This window comes from Aspergillus fischeri, genomic scaffold, assembly GCF_000149645.3.
Source record: "Aspergillus fischeri NRRL 181 1099437636245 genomic scaffold, whole genome shotgun sequence".
NCBI classification, from domain to species: Eukaryota; Fungi; Ascomycota; class Eurotiomycetes; order Eurotiales; family Aspergillaceae; genus Aspergillus; species Aspergillus fischeri.
In genome coordinates, this window is record NW_001509773.1 from 2,455,084 (window position 1) to 2,479,192 (window position 24,109).

A 24,109-nucleotide genomic window follows, 5' to 3' on the forward strand; every position below is an offset into this window, starting at 1 on the left:
AGTTGTGTTAATAAGAGACGCAGCTTCCTTGGGTTAACGAGGATGTTGAAGGGGCGCTTCGTCGTATTGAGTATCCAAGAGTTGACCAACTGGAGAGTGAGGTCTTTGTGACTGGTCGTTGGTGATTTAAAGGGACGAAGATGAGGTCACTGGACGACTTGGTGAACAACTGCGAGTCGGCTTCGTCTCAGGCCGGTCGTCTGACTGCATCTTTCAAGCTGTCATGTTTACTTAACGTCTTGCACTCCGGGGAAATCGAAGGTGACTCCTCTGCTTCGGTGTACCCTCTCTCATCGTCTGTCTCTGAGCCCGTACATCGTTGGTGTAAGCAGATATTTCGCTTTGCGCCTCTCCGTCTCATTCGACAATTGCGCATTGCACCCCGATTTGGACTGCGCAAATCGAGAACCACTTCCTTTTATCTTCCCAAGAAGAAGAAGTATTGAGTTCTGGATTCCTCAATCAAACTCGCAACAGTGATGACTGCCTACATGGTACGCATACCTACATTGGAGCCGCAAGGAGTCGAGCGCGAGATACAGACGTCGCGCTATTCGAAACATGCAGTGGCAATAACCGGCGGAAATCAATATTCCAGAGATCGGCAGATTGGGCCGATGATGCGGCCAAAGAAGTGATGATGGCAACTACGGCTCCTAGCGTCAAAAGTGTAAGAGTGACCCGAGAGATACAAGATGGGTAATTCGGTCATGCTAAGTCAGATCGCTACCCTTCTTCAGAAGTTACGGGCAGATACTTTCGCCAAAGGCTTTCACAAACTCTGATTGAGCACGTCATTCTAAATTGGATTAGAAGTCAGCAAGACCTACATGGATGCCTACCTAGATCCAAGTTCAGTTTAACCAACTTGCACTGTACCGCGATTTCTTGTCAAACTTTCTCTGACACCCCAACCGTTGGCGAGAAGGCCTTTGACCTCCTCCAGGCTAAGACCGCTCATTTCGGGGTAAATGGCCCAGACGCCAAACCATCCAACCACACAAACGCCCGCATAGGCTGTAAATGTCCAACCTGGAGAAAGCCAATCCATCATGGGCAAGAAGGTAAGTCCGACAATGAAATTGGACGCCCAGTTCGTTGCAGTCGCGAGAGCCGATCCAAGAGAACGCACGTTCAGGGGAAACAACTCTGACTGTTGCCAGGGCACGTTGCCCAGTCCGAAAGCATAGGAGGCGGTATATACAGTGAGGCAAAGAAGCACAGCAATTGGAAGAAACGACTTATCCGTGGCGCCATTGTCCGCTTGGGCCTGTGATCGCGGCTCAGAAGAAAATCCTGGCAGCTCCATGGAGCCGAAAACCAAGGCACAGACGATTAGTGATACACTCATGACAGGTATTGAATATAACAGAATGCGACGCCGGCCAATCCTATCGATCAGCGCAAACGCCAACAGCGTAAAGAGAAAATTGGTCACAGCCACAGATAGAGACGTGAGGGTGGGCGAGGAGAATGCGAGCATGGAGAAAATAGTCGCCGAGAAATACATGAGACTGTTGAAGCCGCAAAGTTGCTGTAGTCCTTGCAGCATGGTTGCGATTATCAATGCTCTCCTGTTTCCGCCAACGCGGAAAAGATCTTGAGCACGTTGGGCAACTTTCCCAAGCCATGGTATCCTAGTCGCATCGACACTCGCTTTAATGCGGTCCATCTCTTCTTCCTCTTCAGCTACCTCAAGCTGGATATTTCGCACGACTTGCTTAGCAATCTGATGGTTGTCAGACTGGCCCTGATAGACCCTGGACAACACATGGAGAGCCTCTACCTCCAGCCCCGCCTGGACCAGCCATCGGGGAGTTTCGGGTAAGGCAACGACAATGGCGAATTGCAGCACAGCCGGGAGAGTTCCAAGGCCGACAATCCATCGCCAGCCGCTGGTGGTTGTGGAGAATAGCCAGCCAACGATGTAAGCTACAACCTGACCACCAGTGATGAAGAGGCACAAGATAGTCACGAGTCTCCCTCGGGCATGGGAAGGCGCCAACTCAGAGATATACCTGGGGAAGATTATGATCAGCCATTTCGTCAAAGTAACGAGCCGCTCGATCTAAGTCACGTAGTCTCAGACGGCCCATGTTCCTTCCTGGGGGAGATGGTTGACCTACAACGGAGTAACCAGGCTCGCAGCACCGACGGCTAGACCAACAACACTTCTCCCGAGTATCATGCCCCATACTTGGCCAGTAACGGCCTGTATCAAGGCTCCCAGAGTAAATAGAACATCTGCGACAAGTATAACTCTCCGACGACCGAGCTTATCTGCCAGTATTCCAGCCAAGGGACTTGCCAATAAAGCGAAGAGACTCGTGCAAGATGTGATCAGGCTCTTGTCTAGGGTCGTTAGGACACGGTTTGAGAGATCAGAGCCAATAGATACGAGGGTTGAAGAGATGACGCCTGTACTGTACAGGAGGTATATGTCAGTTCATTTGTTGAGAGGATTTTCTTGATTTGTCTTCCGTAAAAAGAGGTGTACAAAAAACCGAAGGACTTACTCATAACCAAATAGAAGGCCACTGATACCAGCTGAGAATGTCAAGACCCAAATAAACAGGCTGCCTGAGTCCCGTAAGTCCAAGCTCAAGGACTGACTGTCAGCAGCAAAGTGAGCGGTGTCATCAACGGCCGCTTGCTCTGTTGGAAGCAAAGGGGCATCGGGCGCCAACTCATCGTTTGCATCACCACGATTCATCGCTTAAGCTTCTTTCTTTCCACTGCTAGACATTGGTAGTATACTGACTACAGCAGAAAGTGGTCTACTGCTGTCGCATGAGGTTGTTATAATTGAAGGTGGATACAAGGGAGTTTATTGGTACTGCAGTGTACACCATAATTAACTAGTTGGCTCCAAGCTCACGGTGCTGACAGCTGACGGATCCACTCCGCCCGCGCTTGAGATGTTATTAGCGGCGAATCTTATCTACAACAGTAATCCACGAAGGCTAAAGGCCGATAAGATTAAGATATCAACCGCTCCGCAGCTTTGACGCTGACTTGACTTAATTTTGGTCAATGTATGAATAGCTAATCAACATTGTCCCCTAATATTGCGCCACCACACCAGCCTCATTGGCCTGAGAGCTGATCATCTTCTTGTAGGCATCGACAGTGCCATCAAACTTGTGTACCGTACCCTTGTCACAGACCCAAAGGCTGGTGCAGACATTCCGCAGCATCGTCACATCGTGTGATACCATCACCACACCTCCTTCAAACCTCTGCAACGCTTCAGAAAGCGCATCCATACCCTCAATATCCAAGTGGTTAGAAGGTTCGTCAAGCACAAGGATGTGCGGGTTAGTCAGGGAGAGGCAAGCGAATGCGACACGGGACTTTTGACCTCCAGACAACAACTCCATGCGCTGAAGACCGGTAGTTCCGGTGATACCGAAGCTAAAGACGAACGTCAGCCGACATGTTACGGATTACGGGGAAATCAGAAGATAGTTCGGGTCAAACTTACGCTCCCAGATGCCGTCTATATTCTTCATCTGTCTTTCCGGGATAGGTCTTGGCCATGAAGCTCACCGCACTAGTAGTAAGATCCAGCGCGTCGACATGGTGTTGCGCGAAGTAGCCGATTCGCAATCTTGCATGGGTTGAGATCAAGCCGGATGTTGGCTGGAGTTGACCAGTCAACAGCTTCAGCACCGTAGTCTTACCAGCGCCGTTTGGCCCAACAATACCGATACGGGAATCGAGCTGGACGTCGAGTTCCACATTTCTGAGGAGCAGTTTGTCTTTACTGTAGCCGAAAGAGACATCCGACATCTGTACAATCGGAGGGGAAAGCTTCTCAACATCTGGAAACTTGAAATGGACAACATAGTCACTCTCTGGAGGTTCTAGGACTGGCATTCTCTCCAGTTTCTTGATTCTTGACTGCGCTTCGGATGACTTGGCGGCATTATAACGGAATTTGTCGATGAAGGCTGGCGTCTGTCGTCAGCAAACATGCAACCAGATGCCACAATAGGGCAAAGAATAACTACCTTGCAGATGGGCGCGTTCCGCCATTTGCTTTTCATATTCGCGCTTGGCCATCTTCTTCCGCTCCTCCTTGGTGGCATAGAAGGAATCTGAAGCCTATTAGTAATTTCATTAGAGGACAGGAGAATAATACTTACCAAAGTTGGCTCCCTTGTAGTAGTCTAGTCTTTCAGAATGCTGGTGCACAATATCTGTGGCCACCTCGTTGAGGAACGCTCGATCGTGAGACACTACAAGGATAGTGCTGGGATACGACTGGAGGTAGTTGGATAGGAAGGTAATGGATGGCACGTCCAACATGTTTGAAGGTTCTATACCGCATTAGATCAATATTAATGCTTGATTCGGAATTGAGATGCACGGAGCTTACCGTCAAGCAGAAGCAAGTCCGGCTCGCAGAACAAAGCCCGTGCGAGGGCCAGTCTCATTCGCCAACCACCAGAGAACGTCTTCGTAGGATATTGTTGTCTCTCCGGTGAGAAGCCGAGACCGGCTAGGATACTGGCAGCGCGAGATTCTGCCTTGTCGGATTCCATCTCGGCCAGCTTGGAATAAATATCGTTCAGGGTTATATCGAGACCCTCTCTCTCATGGTCGAGCCTGGCGGCATCTTTCGATGTGTCTGCCATAGACGACCTTTCCGCTTCAATTGCTGCAAGCTGTTTGCTGATTTTCTGCAAATCGTCAGCTAGCTCACTCTCAACGGATGAGGTCATAGAGCGGGGCCCACCTCTTGCTCTGCAAGAAGACGCTTCCGCCAAACATCTGCGTCGAGAACAGCCTGAATTGCCGGGGTATCATCGCCCGTAATCTGAAAGCTGATGTCAGCAACAACCGCCAGAGGGAGAGTTTACTAAATAAGCGCACCTCTTGCTCGACGTGTAGAATTGAGATGTGGCTGGGAATGGCTACCTCTCGGCGACTCAGAGCACGCAAGAGAGTAGACTTTCCGATACCGTTCTGACCCACAAGACCATAGCGGCGTCCGTAAGCTAGGGTAAGGGAGGCGTCGGTTAAGATGCGGTGACCGCCTACGGAAATGTCGATGCTGTCAACCTTGATATCTTTGCTCTTAGACTGCGAATCCGATCCCAGCTGAAGTGGGTTGACAGCCATGAAGAACTCTTCATAGGACAGAGTGCTGTCTGGCTGGTTGAGAAGACGGGATGCTTCGTATTGCACTGTTTTCATCTGCTTCTTTTCCTGCTTGGCACGAATCTTCCGTTCTGCTTTTTCGAGCTTCTTGCGGTCCACTCGGGACTCTACCTTTCTGGAGTTGGCTGACTCGAGATCGACATTACCTCCAGCAAGGCCGAGGGTGGAGGACATGTTTCTCTGGGAGCCGACATGGATGGCCTGGTCCAGCTTCTTTGCGGTGAACGGCATCTGCCTGCGCTCTGCATCAACGCCATCAGATGAACTCAGTGAGGAAATGAATTTTTCGACTAGGTTCCGAATGGCCTTTTCATTATGTTCGGAGAAGTCTCCAGAAGCGGAAACAAGAAGCTCTGTCACCATGTCGGCAGCTTCCGATAATGGTGATGGAGCATTTGCATCCTCAACATAAGCATTTGAGGCGTGCGTCAGATAGCCCTGGTTCGTGTTAGGGCATGAATGTCAAAGGGCACGACGACAGACAATTCGGGTACTTACCACAGAATACTCCGAGATCACACGATCCAAGCCAGGAATTTGTGCCTGGAGTTCCGCCTCCATTTTCGACAGCCTTGACGTCGCGAAATTTGATAGGACAAGATAAGGTAGGAAAGCTGCAAATACAGTGGATAGTCTGCTGAATTCCTATAGGGTTTTGTAGAATGGCGCGCTCTATCAACTCCGCCTGTTGTGATTCAGATGCAGCGCCGTCTTTTTTGTTGTCGGCAGATCTTAGGTGGCGGATTTGTGGATGAAGAGCTGTACCGAGGCGGCGGCTTATATGGCTTGAAGTCTTGCACGCTACTTCAGACACTTGATTATGCTACGGACAGTTCCTCCCGTTTTATAGGCCGTTAAGTGAGAATATAATGACTAAATATCAAAAATTCAAGAAAAGCGAAATGGGAGTCGAAATGCTGTTGGTTGATTCTGCACATTGGTTGTTCAAGACACTACTGAAAAGATTTTGCCACTGCTGACCGCCTTCCCAATGTCTCCTTCATGGCCTAGACTGCTTTATGGGTTTTTCGCTAACCGAGTAAAGGTGATGGTCTCTTCCACTGTCATTTTTCATATTCGTAAGAAGGATTTCGTAAATTGGCCATACTCAGATGGATTAACGCAGACTATCTGTGAGTGAAGGGAAACGCAAGCGTGGAACAACGACAACAACAAAGGCTATGTATGACTTTTCCTCCAAGTGCCTCTCTATGGAGTACTCCGCAGATATCTCAGTTTCCTGAAACACAGACCGCCTTATTTAGCGTCTCCTTCGCCTGCATTGCAGGGATACTGCAGCCATTAGATAGTTAGTAGATACTAGTACGATGCTGGCTGTTAATAGTCTATGTCGCACCCAGTCGACAGAGCCAGACGAGGATCATTGGTTTGAGTCCATATGATCAGCATTAGGAGGACAGTTGTTCAAGGAACTGTGCAACCCTGGCTTGGTTTGCCTTCCAATCAAGGAGCAGTCATATTGGCGACTGTCTACTTCGGTAGCAGGGTCGAATAAAAATAGTGACTACTGTACGATAATTGCGCGGCTATCCATGACTTTGAAGGGGTAAGTACACACTCCGGAGTCCTTGATAGTGTCGATGACACGCCCCTAGATGAGTGTTGTCCGGGGTGACAGTCTGCCACTATCTTCTAGGCCGGGACAAGGGTAATCTGGTTCAACTGCCTGCTCGCTTCAAGCTAACTAGCAGAGAATTGAATTGCTCTTTTGGGAGGTCCCCTAGATAACTGAAGGGTCGTTGCTGTTCTACTCCGTAGACCGGAATGGTTTGGAGTGGACGGTTTGTGTCTACCTAAGCAATTAACCATTCAAAGTGACGCATCCTCTTCTGCAAAAACTCAACCAACAAGGGCGACCGCGGGTAAAAAAAAAAAAAAAGAAAAATCTGTGCATACAGAAGCTAGAAAGCTCGTTGGAATTTCAAAGGACATTCGAGAGCCGCAATTGTAGGTATCTACAGAGTAGATAGCTTGAAGTCCACCCGAGAGAGCGAGGTTCTCTTGTGTAAAACAAGCCTAGCCGTTAGAAAAGAATTGGACTAGACATCATGGATCGACGCAATTTTCCCAACCGAAGGCATCAACTATCTACAGACTTATGTGGATCAACTTGGATGATATTGGTCAATCGCGCACCTGGGATGCTCAAATATTGAAACACAAGGGCTCGGGTTGATAAGAATGAGCGACACAAATGATGTGCGGATGATATATATGTATATATTACTGGCATGCGACTGCAGCTCTACAGAGTTGAATCTCTACCTAGTGCTCCTCCGTGAAGCAATATTAATAACGAGTTCGACGACGATGATTATGATGACATTTTGATTTCGCGTCTGAGAAGGTAAGGGGCCAGACCCGTCAGAAGAAATCTCGGAGATATTATTCTTACACCGTTACCTCACTACAGCCTCGAGGGAGGAAAAAAGGAGAAAAGAAGACAACTTGCAGTTGCAGGTGCAGGCCACGTTCCCTCCCAAACTCCCAAACAGGAGGGCTGGGGGGATCTCTAGTGCAATGGATCTATCACAAAAGATTGCCCAATTGATGAGCCTACCGATCCTAGTTGTAAAGACTTAAGAGAGGCAAAAGTTAATTGGAGAATCCGAGACACGAGACCATTTACCATGAATAATCGAATTGTAAGCAAGAATTAGCATAAATCAGTTCGGATCAATTGTACCAGTGCTTATCCTTGTTGCTGGATGGGCTTTCCATCGGTTATGGATTTGTGACTATTTTCTGCAGTGTCGTCATAACAATCCACATGAGCGGGAAGTTGAGACACCCAAGATGGTTGAAGTGAGGAACCTGGATTCTTGATTCTGGATTCTGGAAAGCAGTGACGATCCCGCTTTTGTTCCCTTGGATAACAAAGCTTGGAAATTTTGGAACACGCCGTTGGAACCCCGTCCAGGAATCATCAGTATCCACCTCGATTTGTGGAAGATTGGGCGTTGGGAAGTTATTTCCAAGGAACGCAAGATACTTGAAAAGTCACCTATCCATATGGAAGAAACATGGTGCTCTTTTGTTTGCTTGGTAACGCACTACTGAATAGAAACAACAGATATCTCCTTCTCGAAGATCGCCCTAAGTATTAATTTGTCTTCTTTAGCGGACAAACGCCTCCTCGCTTGATTAGTAAACGCTGGATTAGAACATTGCCCCGTCAACTGCACAAGTTGAGACCTCGCCGAGGCCGATGGAGATTTCTGGCCTAGTTTATCAACAAGTTCTCCCCAGCCAGCCATCCCATTTCTAACGACGGCAAGGGAAAAAAAGGCCTCAGAAAGTGGAGAACCGGAGATATCCTCTAATCAATTAGGGGGTTCATGATTATGATGATTACTCTTTAGTCGTTATAGCCTTCCTGAACCGCAAGTTGCCTAGAAAACTCAAGCTCAAGTTCAAGCTCAAGCCCCTCTTCAATGATTCAATCTACTAGGTTCAATAGTAACTAGTACGAACATTCGGACAGCGAGGATGGAGTCGGGAAAGCCGAACGGGGCGCAAATCACATCATGATACGAAATCGTCCTTGTTTAGGGCAGAAAGTTAAGAATCCAATAGAGTATGATCAATTGAGGGTCATCAATCCCCTTCATCATCGTCATCTCGGGAATGTAAGGGATCGAGGGGCTGAGGATTTCAAAGGGAGCTGAAATGATAACTGGCCCAGGGGCTGCTTCTAAGTAGGCTAATATTAATATCCCGATCCCGCTCCTCCACTGATCGAGATTGCTGGCTAGCAAGATCGTGCGCGCTAATGCTCCAGCTCCTCCCACCTGCAGCTCCTCAGGCTCAATCACAAATAACGAGGCACCAAACAGGTCTTGTTGTTTATTATGGCTAATAATACGGAGTAATAAAGAAAAAATAGAGACGAATAAATTGTTCTGGTAATCCTTCCCTTGAATCAATATTCGTGGTAACGAGTGTGAGGGCTACCAATTAAGTACCTTTACCGGTCGTGGGTCCAATTGTTGTCACCTCAACTGGCTGGCTGCATTTCATGCTCACCTGTTCCTCTACCTCAAGATGCTTGCTTGTGGCCCATATCCATATGGGGCTGCATGCAAGTTGCATAGTCCATACAGCAGTAGATGTTCACCAGATTTGTACACAAAAAAGAAAGAGAAAAAACATTCCCAGTTCCACCGCTTTTCCCTGCTCAACCACCGTCTTAAAAAGGCTAGACCTTGTCGAAATCTTATGGCGGTGACCTACTTTCTCGTGAGTTCATTGCTTTGTATGGAGTATGCTGGTAGAAACTTTCGCCTGCTGAGATGGAAGTAAACAAGGCATGGTGGCCCGTGAGAATGTACTAGTTATCGATCACTTCTTTGAGCTTGATATTCCTAGAATAATAGCCTTTGATCCGAAAGGCAAGGACTACAATCATAATTATTGTACGATGTTGGACTATCGACTTCTCGAATGAATCGTCTGCCATTGGAAATAGCTAATGCCTGGCGACATGGAGATTTTGGAGAGTGGACATCCTCCTAGCATGACCATAGAACTGACCAAGCATTGATTAAGTGCTGTATCTAGAATCTTGATATTCCGCCCTGGATGCCACAATCTACCGAAAGTGTAAAAAAGGGAACCAAGGAGTCAAGGAGACGGTTAGACTATGGAGTAGAACCAGAAGAATATCGCCCGTGGGAGGAGTCGAAGCTAAAAATGCCTAATGGTACTAGTCAATAAAGTTGTCAAACTGTTTAGAACTACCTACCTTACTTACATACCTGTCTAACCAGCTTCTGATACTCCCGTATCTACTTAGTGGCTCGTCCCATGCCTCTCTTTGCCCTGTGGTCAATCCGAGCATTATTCTTATTTCCCTTCCTTAACCCATATCCTTCCCAGCTGCTCACTCTGGGGAGCTGAGCTCCTCTCCAATAATTATTAGAATTGTTATCCTCTCCACGACGACTTTCTGCAACAAAAAGAGCAGCAAAGCCAGAATCCGATTCTTTTATGATCATCTTTCTCTCCTTATTATTTTTAGTTACTACTACAATTGTCTTATTCTTGCATTCTTTACAATCCTCCCCCTCCCCCATTCTTTCACTTCCTTGCAGTGTACTCCCGTACCTACATTGACATTTCACCTCAGCTGCAGCGGCCCCTCCCTACCCCCCCAGACAATCTCCGCTTCTTATTATTATTGTTGTTATTGCGCTAGACGGCGGGTGTATCTTCATACAGCTTTCCACCTCTCACTTCCCTCTTTCACAACTGCCACTGGTTTGCTTCATTCAACTGTCGCATTCTTCTCTATATGCTCCTATTCAGCCCTATCTCTCTACAAATAACTCCTTGTGCATGATTATGCAGACAGGAATGTCCCATGTGGCTGGACTGAGTTCTGTGGTGTCTGACACTGTTCTCAGCACCCTCTGAGGATGGAGCATGTTTCTACTGTAAGTCCGCCGCTTCCCTCATCATCTGCGATATTGCCATTTTCCTGCCATAAATTCCATTCTCTCTACAAAGAGAAGGAATCAAACCACCCTTGAGCACCAGTAGGAAGCTCTGCGCCTGAACTCCGAGCAGCAAAGTTTCTTGTTTTGTCTCCATTGGTGTTTGCGATCGACCACTGCTTGACTGGCCTGACACTAACTCGTCTCGCTTTCTGTCAGCTCTGTGCGGTCAGCACTGTCGGTATTGCAGCGACCGGTTTCGCTCTCGGTCGCATAGATCGACCTTCCTCCAAACAAGGGAGATTTCGAAGAAAGACCCTCCTGCGTGACCATCGTGCGCCTGCAGCAAACAATACCGTATCGCCGGCTTTCGGTACCACTTCTCCAGATTCCCCTTCTTTTCCCTCTACAGTCTGCGATGTAAAAGCACAACATATCACAGACCCTTCCCAGCCTCACAGCGATGTCGCTTCACCCGAGGTTAATTCCGGGGACTCACAGTCTCGGAGAAAGTCTTCATTTGCGGGTGTAATACGTCGGCGCCGAGGTCATACAATGACCAGTCCACCTTCGCATCTCAAAGAGGACAGCGATACGCCCTCGCATTTCCGACGACCGTCCTCTTCTTGGTTGCGACGTCTGTCAATCCAGCCGCAGGAGAGCCGCCTCTCAAATAATGGTCCATTGTCTCCATCGTCCAACGACCCCACAAGCCCAGGCTTATCACGGCTGTCCAGTCAGCGCAGAGTACCAAACAAGCTTGTGAAGCGACCCCCCTCGCAGCATTCTAATGGTCTACCTTCATCTGCGCATGCGCCATCATCGCCCTGGGCACCTTCGCAATTGCGGAGACCTGCGACGAGCTATCAACGGTCCGAAGTATTACGGCATAGAGCAACTCACAGCTTAAACTTTGAACCTGGTTCTATCATAGATCCCGCGTCGCATTCTGTCGAGGCAGGCTCCTCCATTGATATTGAGGGGGGCGCATGGCAACCATATCTAAGAGCCAGTTTGGAGGGGCTGACCGAGAGACTCGCCCGAAGACTGTCCACTGCGACAAGACCGAAGGAACAAGCACTGCGGCGGATCCTACCGAGCCCGGATGCCCTCCCAGCGCTTCTTCTGGCGACCTCCATCACGATGAAAGAACCTGCAATAAACATCACTTCTAATGAGTTCGCTCCTGCCTCTCCAGTCCAGTTTCGAGACCCCTTCAAACTTTTTGATGATCCACCGCGTGCCCGAGACGCGCCTTCCCTAGTGGAAAGCAACAGCGGGCCTTCTTCTATTGTACTCGACGAAGCGGACCCGAAGTCACCTGAAAAAGGCTCAAGCATAGCAGCTGCCAAGCAGTCCAGTAGTGAACCTCCGGTCTGGCCGAAAAGGAGAGCAGTATCGACACCCTTCCCAGAGTTACCGAATTCGAAAGCCGCCACCTCGGAGTCGAGACGATTAAATGGGAAGCGTAACATCACCGACCCGAACATCTTCCGTCGGCCTCCTGACGCATTCAAGACAGGATATCCTAACTTCCTGACAGCAAAGATCATGAGATCGCGGCGTTCTATTACGCCTTCATATCTTCGAGAGTACAGAGCGGAGCTGGGTCTCTGTCGGGATTACGGGAACCGCCCCTTGACATCGGACGCGGTAGCGCTATCTGCATACCAGAATGCATTCTTTCGCACCTCTGACTTGACTTTCCTGTGGTCCGTCCGCCAACGTCCCAAGCGCCATTCAATCGCGGCCTCAGATCCAGCTTCATCCGCGATCGGGTCCGATGATACCCGTATTTTTACGTCTGGTGATGAAGACGAATCAGATTTCTTGACTGATACAGCATTTGACTCAATCCGCACTCACTTCACAATTGGTAGCAACTCCGGTTCTGGGGGCTCGCGGATTGAAACCATGTTTGACAAGGATCCAGTAGAGAGTCTTGCGGACCACGAGATTAGAATCGAAGCGCTCGAGCCTCGCGGTCCAAGAATGCCGGATGGACTGGCTCCGGCTATATGCGACTTGGGAATTGACAGCGATGCAGTTTCTGGTGCAACGCCTAGAGCCCGTGAGATAGCAGAGCTAGACGACAGCGAAGACAGCAGAGTATCCTTTCCTTCGGACCTATCCGAAGATGAAGATGCTCGCAGCACGGTTGCCTCCTTGCCTGGCGAGACGAATTCACCGTTCATCTTCTCCCGTCGTCCTCTGGTAGATTCCAATTTCTACGCCGAAGGCAATGATATCCGTGCTCACGTCCACTCAAATTCATCCCATGCTTCAGACGATGGGTTTGCACTGCACAAATTGCGCAGCGTTTCTCAAGAGTCGCTTGGGTCATGCCGAAAAATGAACATATTTGACTGGTCGGAACAGTCTCGAAACGACCGCGACGCCTCGGGAATGGACGAAAGACCCCGAACTGTCCACGGGAAAAATGGCCCTGAGTTCCGTGGCAGTCGTGCTCCAGGGCGGAGGGCTCCGAACTCATTGCATCTTCGCAGCCAAAGTGTTCCTGTGGCGAGAGAACCTACAATCGCTAGCGAATCTCGTCAGACATCTGGAAAATTTGGAACTTGGGGTTTGGGTAGTAAAGGCGTTAGCGAGGATTGGGACAGCGACTTCGAGTTCGACGATGCAGAAGTGGACAGCGAGAACATGCGGCCAAGTAGAACGAGTTCTCGACGGGGCATGATAGTTCCTGCAGCCATTTTGGAACGTCAAGCGAGCCTTCACGGACAATTCGGGCAGGTCCAGGAATTGACCTTACTGGTTGAGGAGCTTAAACGTCTTCGTCACCGGGCCAGCTTTCTGAATATAGTTCGAGGTCCATCGAGTGAACTCTGGCAGGAGGCTGAGGGTATCGTCAATTTAGCCACGCTTGACGATGAGGAAAACAATGATTCCCCTCCGAGATCACCGACCTCCCTTACTTTCAGTTTTGATGACTCTGAAGGCGAGTCGTCCAACCTAGCAGATCCGTCGAAGCGGACAAGCGGGGATTCCTGGCGAGCTGAGCTTTCCGAGAAGTTACCTCCAAATCTCAGCGTCTCCTATGACACGTCTGCCAAAGCGAAGTCGGTTCTGGATCTGATCTATCAACAACGCGTTTCACATGACCCCGCTCTCCGCGGTCCTCATTGTTCGCGCTCCAAAAAACTCCCGTTTGATACGCAGTCTCTTCGTGATCTCGTCATACGAGCCGGTGTGGTAACCCGAGCCCTGAAAGAAGTTATTCGCAAGGAGGAGGGCGTGATAACGACCCCCGACGACAAAACGCAGTCTTCTGATCCGCCATTCAGCCGGATCTTTGATCAGCCTACTGATGATAATCACTTGATTTACGAAACACATTGTGTCAATTAGAGATGCATCATTCCCTAGGGTCGACATGACGTCACTCCGTACACCTTTCCACGCTCTCCTCCTCTCTGTCTCTCGTGTACTACTTTCTTGTTCCTTGATCTTTGACGACTGTTTCGAGCATTACGAAACGACGTGAATAGAACCCTGACATGGTTTTTATTATCTTTTCGAACCCGAGATCCCCATCCGTCACTAACCTTCTGCTTTCCGGAATGTCAGGCCGTTTTAACTTTGTATACGAAAAAATTTCTTTTTTTTTTTTTTCTGAACAGGGCTTCATTATGTATTAGTGGGTTTGGTGTACATTTTCCGCCCGATGTCATTTTCCTCGTCTAGTCTTGTATGGGCACCATCAATTTTTCTTCCTCGTCTTTGTCATGATTTTCCTTTTTCTGTTTTACGCCCACCTTCCATTCTGCGTCACAAAATGGCGGTCCTGTCTGATGGTTGCCTGGGTCTATCCCGGGGTTTGCGTCTTTCCACACCTCCCACTGCTGGTATTTGCCTTGAAATAGCAACACGCACCAGGCAGGCGAGGTTGGCGTCAAAATCAAGGATACGACCACATGTCATCTGGTTAAAGCTGGGTTGACGGTATTTTACTAGAGGAGGGAAAAAAGGTACATAATGTGATAAAAGACCATGGAATGAAGCGACAGTATTCCAGTAGTATCTGCACATTCAATGTCTCCATATGAAGTAAACGCCGATATCTCTTTGAAGAGCAATCTCATACGAGATGCGGGTGCTGGAAAGCTTCCTTCTGGATTCGAACATGTACACACGTCGTCTTATTGTCATTGAGACTAATGACCTTGTACAAACCATCTGCCGTCACGCCAAAGACCAACGTAAATCCACGCCCTAGGGGTATCGCAAGTCAAATAACGAAACTCTTTGAACGCGGTCCTGCCCAGTGATACGATAGGAACCGAGATGCTCAACAAGCATTAAGGTATGTGCAAACTGTTCAAGATGGCCCATCACGGAGGTTCCAAGTTCATCAAGCTCGCATACAGCATCCGTGATTCTTCTCATCTCCTGAATGAGCTGCCCACTGTATCCGTACTGAGGTAGATAAAAGTTGTCATTCTGCATGCTCATCGTTGTGAGCCTGAACGGCTACAATATATTCCATTGCGAACTTGCTCTTCTCACGGATCCTGGGTCCGTACAAGTAGAAGAGGAGCGGAATGGGCATCATGATGGCAGCGACGCATCCAAGAAGAGTTCCAGTCCAGTTGACGCCTAGAGCATTAAACTGTGCGCGTGTTAGTGAACGAACGAGGCGTCAAAAGGCGGAAGTAGTAAGGAGGGTCGAACGTACCATATAGGTTGAAAAAAGTGGGAATCCTGCACCAGCTATAGAACGCAAAACACTATTTGCAGCCAAGGCTGAAGCAGCACTACGTGACAAGACATCAGCATAGCTTCTGAGGGAGAGATATTGGAGGGAGCGACGTACAAGACGAGATAGGCATCGACAATATAGTTGAGACATTGCAGAAAAATGCAAAAAAGTCCGAAGCCGGTTAGGAGACCTGACAGAGTCGGCACGATCCAATGTATATCAGATCTGTACCCTGACCAACCGAACCAGAAAAGACCGCCGGAAAAGGCAACCCCACCTATAATGGCCGGGGGTAGACGCCATTCGGGGATGGGTATGTCCTTATAGGCACTCAGTTGTCTGTTATACCACGGCTGGAGCATAATAATAAATATCCCGCCCAGAAATTCGCCGATGATTATCCCAAAATAAGGAAGCCCCCCAACGCCTTTATTGAAACCGTGGATGCCCTGAAAGACAATTGGGTATGCGGTCAAGAATAGATATAGCAAGCCATAGAGGAATGCCATGTAGATGCTTAGCAGGAGCACGATCGGTTCAGTGAACAAGATCCGTAGTGGACGACTGAAATTCTTGCGGATCAGCTCTCCAAATTCAACCTCGATCTCCTCTTGCTTCGCGTGAATGCCCCAATTTCTCGTTCGCCGACGTAGCTCAGCAGCTTTCTTAATTAGCACAACTGGAGGATATGTCTCCTCCAGAAAGAACAAATCTAGAACAAAAGCCGAGGCGCCCATGATTCCAGTGAGGTATTCCGTCCAACGCCAGCCTAGGTAACTTTCAACGATGAAGCCACCGATGAAAGGAGCAAAGAGCGGGCCGGTAAAGACTGTCATGGTAAAAACCGTGATCGCGAGGCCTCGATGGCGGTTGTCATAGATGTCAGAGAACACCGCGGCAACAACAGCAATGGGACACGATCCAAAAAAGCCACCGAAAAAACGACATATTATTATCGTTTGGAGGTTTTCCGCGGTAGCCACTGCAAACTGGAAGACGGTAAAGCCGAACATGCCAATCAGAATGGGTAGACGCCGGCCTTGTAGCTCAGACAACGGCGAGAAAAATGTTGGACCACACGCAAACCCCAAGACATACAGTGAGAGGCCCAGAGTACCTACTTCGGTAGAGACATGAAACTTCGATGACACAACCGAATTGGCGGTAGAGTAGATGCTGCTTGTGAAAGTCGCATTGAAAGTCGTGTATGCCAGCATGGCGGAAACTGCAATCCTATACGCAGAGGTGAGTTGCCATTAGTCGCTCACCTCAGAGTGTCTTACTTCTTCTTGATAGGCCAGTTCTGAGGATGCAGAGGATCATCCGCATCAGCAAACTCGACGACATATTCCTCTCTCTCTGGAAGCGGCGGGGGATAGGGCTTTCCTGCGCCAAATTCTGCCAGAGGCCTCTTTGACACCACTGGCTTAAGAGCACCCACAGTGGCGCTATGCTGGCTTCTCTGAGTCGCAATGCGACTCAGTGCTGTTGGATGTCGTTCTAGACCAGCACCTCGTAGCGTCTGGGCAGTCTGAATCTGCGACAAGTAGTAGTCGCCCTCTTGCGCTTGTGTTGACGAGCTGGAAGACGTGACTGAGGGTGAGAGGGAGTCAGACCGAGAGGCACGGCCGCCATTATTGAGGCTCTGACGGCGGCTTGATGCACGGTATGCCTCCAATTCAGCCTTTTCGAGATCCCGCGATAATGAATCCATGCGGACAATGACGCACGCAGCCTAGAAGACAAGTGCTGGAGACCATAGCAGAAATTAGGAGAATCCGCTTCGGCGAGGCAGGAAGGGCGGAGAGTTTATAACATATCGATAGGGTGAATTTGGTTTGAGACAAGACGTACAAGTCCACTTGAAGAGGCGAATGAAGTAGACTGTGCGAAGCTACGCGATTCGAGTGGGCTTGTAACCCAACCATAGCGGCAAATTGGACTTACTTGAAGATGATCTCAAGCCGCCTCTTCGGAGAAAATCCCGACAGGAGAATCTTCCTCGATGTCCATGTCTCTTTGTGCTCCGCTCTGCTCCATGCGGCCACAGTTAGGGCTCTATTGTTTGTAATGCAAGACATACAATCAGTACATGGATAGGGATATTGTTTTCGGAAATTGTCAATATTTATATGGGCTTTTTTTATTTGGCTGCGAGAGGCACACATGAAAAGAAGTGGCCAGTTGGTTCAGGCATCATCATCGTCACCATGATCATCAGGTAAGCAATCAGTCATGCACTTAGGTAGGTAAGTACTGTCACAGAAGAGAATGCCAACATTATAAACATTGCTTATTAATTACTAAGGCCCTCTTTCTTTACTGTTGCCTCCTAGCTCATGTATCCTAATAATAATCATCCATATTAATAAATTAAGAATACAAACAGTTCCATTAAATCTAGTTAGCAAAGTGGTATTTTAGTGACTAGTGCTGGGTATAGTAAGATCCTGTATCTCTTTTCTTATCTTTATTATATTTCTATTCCTATATTAAGTATTTGAGTAGCTGCAGATCCTTAGAGTAACTAGGGGTAAGATTTATAGAGAGTTATCTTAGTATTTTTAAATTAGTCTAGTTCTTATTATTAATTTCTACTAAGCAGATTATTAGATTCATCTTAATCACTAAGTTAAAGCTATCTAACATACTAGTAATATATTAAAACAGACCTATTATTATCTATCTACTTAGGGTAGTAACCTGCCTAGTTAGCCCCTAGAAGTAATATTAGTAAACCTTAGGCATTAGCATAAAACCCACCTTCTATATTAAGATTAGTACTAGAGTAGACCCACTACTTTTATTAACCTAACTAGGCAGAGGAAGATATATCTAGTAATAATATACTTAATTAGTTATAGACCACTGCTGCTGCTCTTCTAGTATTATTATAAGTTTTTATTCTTAGGGAATTAGAGAATCTTTAGTTATAGTTATTATTACTAGAGAATCATCTACTATCTATACCTAAAGATTACCCTATACTATTAGTAGAGAACTATTCTTATATTATTATATTAAACTAGCCTACCTTCTTAGGTAAGCCTAGAGAAGATATTAATCTCTATATTAATTAGTACAGATTCATGTGGACTAGTATAAATTTAGATCTAGAGGAGAAGAAGTAGGTAATAGTAACTACCCTTTTTATTAGACTAAGAGATATAGCTCTTAGATTTAGATAGATATTACCTAAAGTAGAATAAAAGGATTAGGAGAAATTAGTATAGTATCTATATATAAGATTCCCTAAATAGGAGCTTAGTAACTAGATATAAGACATTATAATAAAGCTTTTAGAGTTATAATAAAGAACTAAAAGCCTATAAGGATATATTAATAAAGTATAGGAACTTACTATATCTATCCTAGATAATTAGAGCTAGTCTATGGGATTAATATTTATATAGGGGTTATCTAATCTAATAATATAAAAGGTCCTTAGTGCCTATATATAAGCCTAGAAAGTAATATTAAAGATAGTTAAGATTAAGGAGTTAATCTATATAGCTAGAGCTTATGAGGATAAAGTATATATTATTAAAGAAGTTATAGTATCCTAGTCTAGGGATAAAATATTTATAGATACTCTTAATAATTAGAGTTAATTAATAAAGATACTTACTAAGCAACTCTTAAAGATTAATCTATCCTAGAGTTAATTATAGTAACTATTTATAAGTTAATAATAATAATAATAATAGCAGAGTACAGGGCAGAGAGTTTATTTTAAATATAGTTAGGTAGGATATATTATAATAATCTATATAAACCCTCCCCTGCCTATAGAGGAATAATAATAGATTAGGTAGGAAACCATAGGGTAAGTATAAGGTTAGAATTAGATATAGAGTTATTATAAACCACTATAGATAGCATGCAGTGCTCTAGAGATAACTTAATTAATTTAACCCTAAGGGGGGGCCTTTAGTTTAGAATTATAATAATATCTAGACCTAACTACTAGCATAACTTTAGTAGCTATTATAGGAGTTAAGTTAAGTAATACTACCTATATCTAATTTATAGATAGTAAGGATGATAAAGTTACTAAATAAAATATTATTAATAGGGTTAATATAGTGCTTCTTAGTTCACTAGCTCTAATAGATATTTATATTCTATAGTTAATTAATATACTAATAAAGCTATAACATATTTATACTATAGAAAATAAGAACATCCATAGTAAATAGGTAAGGGTTAATATAACTAGTAATAGTTAACTAGAAATATTAAATACTAGAAAGATTTAAAAGCTAAGAGAGAAAAGATATTTAAAAAATCTTAATAAGAATCTGCTTAACTTAAAAAGCATAATAAATAGTATATATATAGAGATTAGTCTTATAGAGCTCTTTAATATAGTATCTATAGCCTGTATAGAATTCATAAAACTTATAAGACTAAATCCTACTAAAAAGAACTAAAAGGCCCTAAAAAGAGTATAAGTCTATTATCTTAAATACTCATGCCAGGAGAATAATATATATAATAATTATTTCTAACTATAGGACCTAATCTTTATAGAGCTCTTCTATACCACTATAAATATTTAAGTTATAATAATTAATAATAAACTATAGGCAGTGAGATGCAAAGTAGTATTAGTTAATAGAGGATCTAAAGGAAACCTAGTTACTAGATATATTATTAATACTCTTAAGGCAAGGATTATCCCTGTAGATATTAGATATAAGATAGTGATAGATTATGACTTCTAATTAAATACTATTATCTAGCTTTAATTATCTATTAAAGGTGTTAGCTGTATTATTATAGTAATAATTATTAATAGTAATCTAGGATATTCTATCCTGCTAGGTTATTACTAGATATCCTTAGTTAGGATATTAGGAAACTATAAATATAGAACCTATATAATTAAGGGAGTAGACAGAATGAAGGAAGTTACTTAGACTTAGTAAATTACTATTATTAAGGAAATAAAAGGGGCTAGTGTCTAGAGCTAGGTAGTTAGATAAGTAAAACTTAAGACCTAATAACCTATTCCAGTATTCCCTCACTATATATATATATTCTAACCCCTCCTTTAGGTTAACCTAACCATAACAATATGAGTATAGATATAGAGGGTGAGAATAAGCTGTTCTAGGTTATACAGGAAGTAATAGAAAAGGACTATTATAAGATAGACTCCTTAGATTATAACTAGAGAAACTAGTAGTAGTACCTATACCACCCTCTATAGTAACTACTAGTTAATAATAGACTATGTAAAGAGGGCATCCAGATAGGAATAATTATTAAAGATTAATAGGAAAATAATATATTTTAGAATTAATCCCTAACTATATAAAAACAGAAACAGCCTATAAAAATAATCTATAAAATACTACTAGAGTATTAAATATAATAGTAATCCTAATTATCCTTCCCCTCTAAAATATTAAAGATGAAATAGAAAATATAGGATATCTTAGGTTCCTAATAGTATTAAGACCCTAAGAGTTTAGATAGACTATAGCAACAGATCATAATGCTACCTAGGTCTAGATAAGAGAGAATACCTATCTACTAGGATTACTAGTTATAGAGAGTAATTAGCTAGTGATAGTAGATTTACTTTATACCTAGAAGGATCTCTTTATTAAGAAAGTTACTAATATACTAGTAATAAGACTTATTAAATATTAAATTTCTACTTATCCTTAGGCTATCTTATAAGCTGTAAAACTCCTACTTTATACTAAGAAAGAAAAATAGTAGTAAGTTAAGAATTTACTAAAGATAGTTAATATAGATATTATTATTAAGTATATATCTCCCTGGAGTACTTATACTAAATTTCCTAGAAAAACCTTAGGCAAGCTATAAATAGTGTATAACTTTATGCTAATAAATATAGCTATTATTAGGATAAATTATTCACTATAGAGACTTAAGCTAGTCATTATAAATCTAGTAAGAAAATAATAGAAGGTATTCTTTAAGATTAATACTACTAATAGATATTAGGCAGTGCTGTTAGCTATAGAATATTTATTTAAGACTAGCTTTAACTCTATTTTAGGCTAGTTCTGTTATCTGTACATAGGATAAGGCCTTATAGGGGCTCTAAGAACTTATTCTAAATTAAAAGATCTAGTAATAAGAGTAATTCTAGGGCCCTTACCTAAAGTAGTACTTGTATTATTACTAAATATAGGTTTTAAATACTTTATAGATGATGATACTAGAGTAGCGTAGAATATTAAAGACATAATCTCCTTTCTATATTAATACTATTTTCCCTGACTAGCATGGGTAGGATTAATCCTTCATCTAGTTAAGAGTGCCTTCTTTACTAATAAAATTAAGATCCTTAGCTATTAATGCACCTAGAATAGACTAAGGCCTTTTATAAGTAAACTTAAAGCACTATAGACTTAGCTAGAACCTATAAATAAGGAAGAGTTAATAAGATTTATCTATTTACTTCTATTTATAAAAGTATACATCCTAGGGAGAGCTAACTATGGGAATCCTAAGTTATAATATTATCTAAGTATAAATACTTCTAATAGAGGGTTAGGTAGAGTACTCTTCTAAATAGTAGGACACCCTATAGGAATAAGATTATTATAGAAGATATATTAAGATAAGATATCTATTATATACCTATCCTCTATACTTATAGACCCTAAGACTTATTATACTATAATGAAGTGCTAGCAGTCTTATAGTATCTAAAAGAGATAAGATAGCTAGTATTAGGATTATAATATCTAGTTATTATCTATACTAATTATATAGCAGTAAAATCTATTATAGGAGGATAGCTAACATAACTAGTTAGTTAGCTAGGTGGTATTACTAACTATAGGAATATAATATAGAATATATTTATATTTCTAGGAAACTTTAAGTTATTATAGATAGCCTTTCCTAAATTCCTTATTAGAAGATAACCAACCCTAAATAAGAGGAAGATGGGTTCTCTTCACCTATATTTATAAGCTTATAGGAAGACTAGCACTAACCTAATTCCTTATTATTAGATCTTAAAGGAAGGATATACACACTATATCTATAAGATAACTAGTATTAATAGATAGTTAAGAGACTCCTTAAAGAAAAACTTAATAAATAGTTCAGCCTAGTAAATATAGAGGGGGAATACCTACTAGCTTATCATAAGGTAAGTAGGAAGTAGTCATAGTATATCTTATAATATCAGCTCTAGGAAGTCTTATATCTACTATATAATATATATAGTTACTTTATAGCTAGGATTTCCTTAGGTAGAGTAATCAGGAAATACTACTAGCTATATTAGTATTAGATATTAGTTAATTACTACAGGAGTTACCTATAGTATTAAGTTATTAGCCTAGAGCTACTAAAGGAGATTCCCTAGACTATAATATCTCTAGAACTATTATAGTTATTTACTATAGATTATATTAGGCTAATAATACTAGTATTATAGTTAGAAGTATAATATATCTTAGTAGGAGTAGACTACTTTTCCTAATATATCTTTATACATACTACTACTATAGCTACTACCTAAGTATTAGTATATTTCCTTAAGTATAATATTAGAAAGTATTTTAGCTTTCTATAGTATCTTTATACAGATAATAGGAGATATTTTATAGGAGAGGAATTCACATCCTACCTAAGTAATAAGAGGGTTAAGTATATTACTACCCCTATTATAGCCCTGTGGTCTATAGGCTTTATAGAAAGGATTATTTACATGATTATAGGCTAGTTATAGATAATTATCTCCTTAGATTCATCCTAACTACTAGATTAGGATAACTATTTACTATTAGTTATTAAGGTAATTAATATATGCTATATTAAGGATCATGGATTCTTACTAGCTAAGATTCTTTTTAGATTCTTTTTAAGATAAATTAGTTTGCTAAGCTTAGAAAGTTAAATTACTACTAAAGATGCAGTGATTAATATAGATATAGATCTATAACCTATAATTAAGGGAAAAGCAGTGTAAGTATAGAAAGTCTATAACTTAGTAATAGAGGTAAGGATAGCAACTCTACTATTATTATTAACCTATCTTAGTAAAGGTAACTTAGTTCTATTATAGGATACTATACTTAAGAAGAATAAGGGCTAAAAACTAGATCCCTAGTAGAGAGGTCTATTCCTGCTAAAGAAACTATTATATTATAAGTATTCTATAATCCTAGAGGACCTTCTTACTAAGCTATAAGTTAGATAATATTATATTAATTACCTAAAGTATTTTATTACTAGATCTAATAATACTATAGCAGAAGTAAAAGAGCTATAGTAATAGCTCCTAGAATAATAATATAAGATAAAACATCTTATAAAGGAGATAAAGAAGTAGCAGAATCTTACTTAGAGAGTTATCTCTATTAAACTAGAAGAGACCTAGATATAGAAGGGTAGAATTATTAATCTATAGGTAGGTTGATATTCTGCCTAATTATTACTTTATATTCACTGGGAAAAGGGGAGCAGGGGTAGTTCTAAATATTTATAGGCCCCTAAATCATCTACCCCTATCTATATCTCCCTCTTTATTTACTTATCTTTATCTTATCTTATACCTCCTATATATTCTATCCTCATCTTATGGCATCCTATATTATGTATATTAAACCCATCTCTCCTATTATTTTTTAATCCCTTAAATTTTATTATTCTATAGGGAGCTAGCTACTAAGTCATTCTTAATCCTATGCAGATAATAGCCTTATTAAAGGGAAAAGGGAAGTTAGAAATAGCACCTAAATATAGAGTAGAGGTAATATTAGATAGA

General features: G+C 43.0%; 4 protein-coding genes across 4 annotated transcripts, besides 2 other annotated features; 1 reads left to right on the top strand and 3 right to left on the bottom strand.

Annotated features, from left to right (window-relative positions):
- Positions 1–859: 859 nt before the first annotated feature.
- Positions 860–2,713, bottom strand: NFIA_110070 (putative MFS myo-inositol transporter; the record flags this gene model as incomplete). Its single annotated transcript, XM_001267409.1, has 3 exons — positions 860–2,018; positions 2,127–2,423; positions 2,517–2,713. 3 exons carry the CDS (start codon positions 2,711–2,713, stop codon positions 860–862), a joined length of 1,653 nt encoding a protein of 550 aa, XP_001267410.1.
- Positions 2,714–3,062: 349 nt separating this feature from the next.
- Positions 3,063–5,727, bottom strand: NFIA_110080 (putative AAA family ATPase GCN20; the record flags this gene model as incomplete). The annotated part of the gene is made up of 8 exons (XM_001267410.1): positions 3,063–3,414; positions 3,485–3,953; positions 4,014–4,100; positions 4,149–4,322; positions 4,382–4,685; positions 4,742–4,822; positions 4,879–5,604; positions 5,665–5,727. 8 exons carry the CDS (start codon positions 5,725–5,727, stop codon positions 3,063–3,065), a joined length of 2,256 nt encoding a protein of 751 aa, XP_001267411.1.
- Positions 5,728–11,177: 5,450 nt separating this feature from the next.
- On the top strand, positions 11,178–13,991 carry NFIA_110090 (uncharacterized protein; the record flags this gene model as incomplete). Its single annotated transcript, XM_001267411.1, has 1 exon — positions 11,178–13,991. One exon carries the CDS (start codon positions 11,178–11,180, stop codon positions 13,989–13,991), a length of 2,814 nt encoding a protein of 937 aa, XP_001267412.1.
- A 1,087-nt stretch (positions 13,992–15,078) lies between these two features.
- On the bottom strand, positions 15,079–17,056 carry NFIA_110100 (MFS transporter; the record flags this gene model as incomplete). The annotated part of the gene is made up of 4 exons (XM_001267412.1): positions 15,079–15,252; positions 15,319–15,397; positions 15,457–16,575; positions 16,626–17,056. 4 exons carry the CDS (start codon positions 17,054–17,056, stop codon positions 15,079–15,081), a joined length of 1,803 nt encoding a protein of 600 aa, XP_001267413.1.
- Positions 17,057–19,028: 1,972 nt separating this feature from the next.
- Positions 19,029–19,048: a microsatellite.
- Positions 19,049–21,078: 2,030 nt separating this feature from the next.
- Positions 21,079–21,834: a mobile genetic element.
- The last annotated feature ends 2,275 nt before the right edge of the window (positions 21,835–24,109 follow it).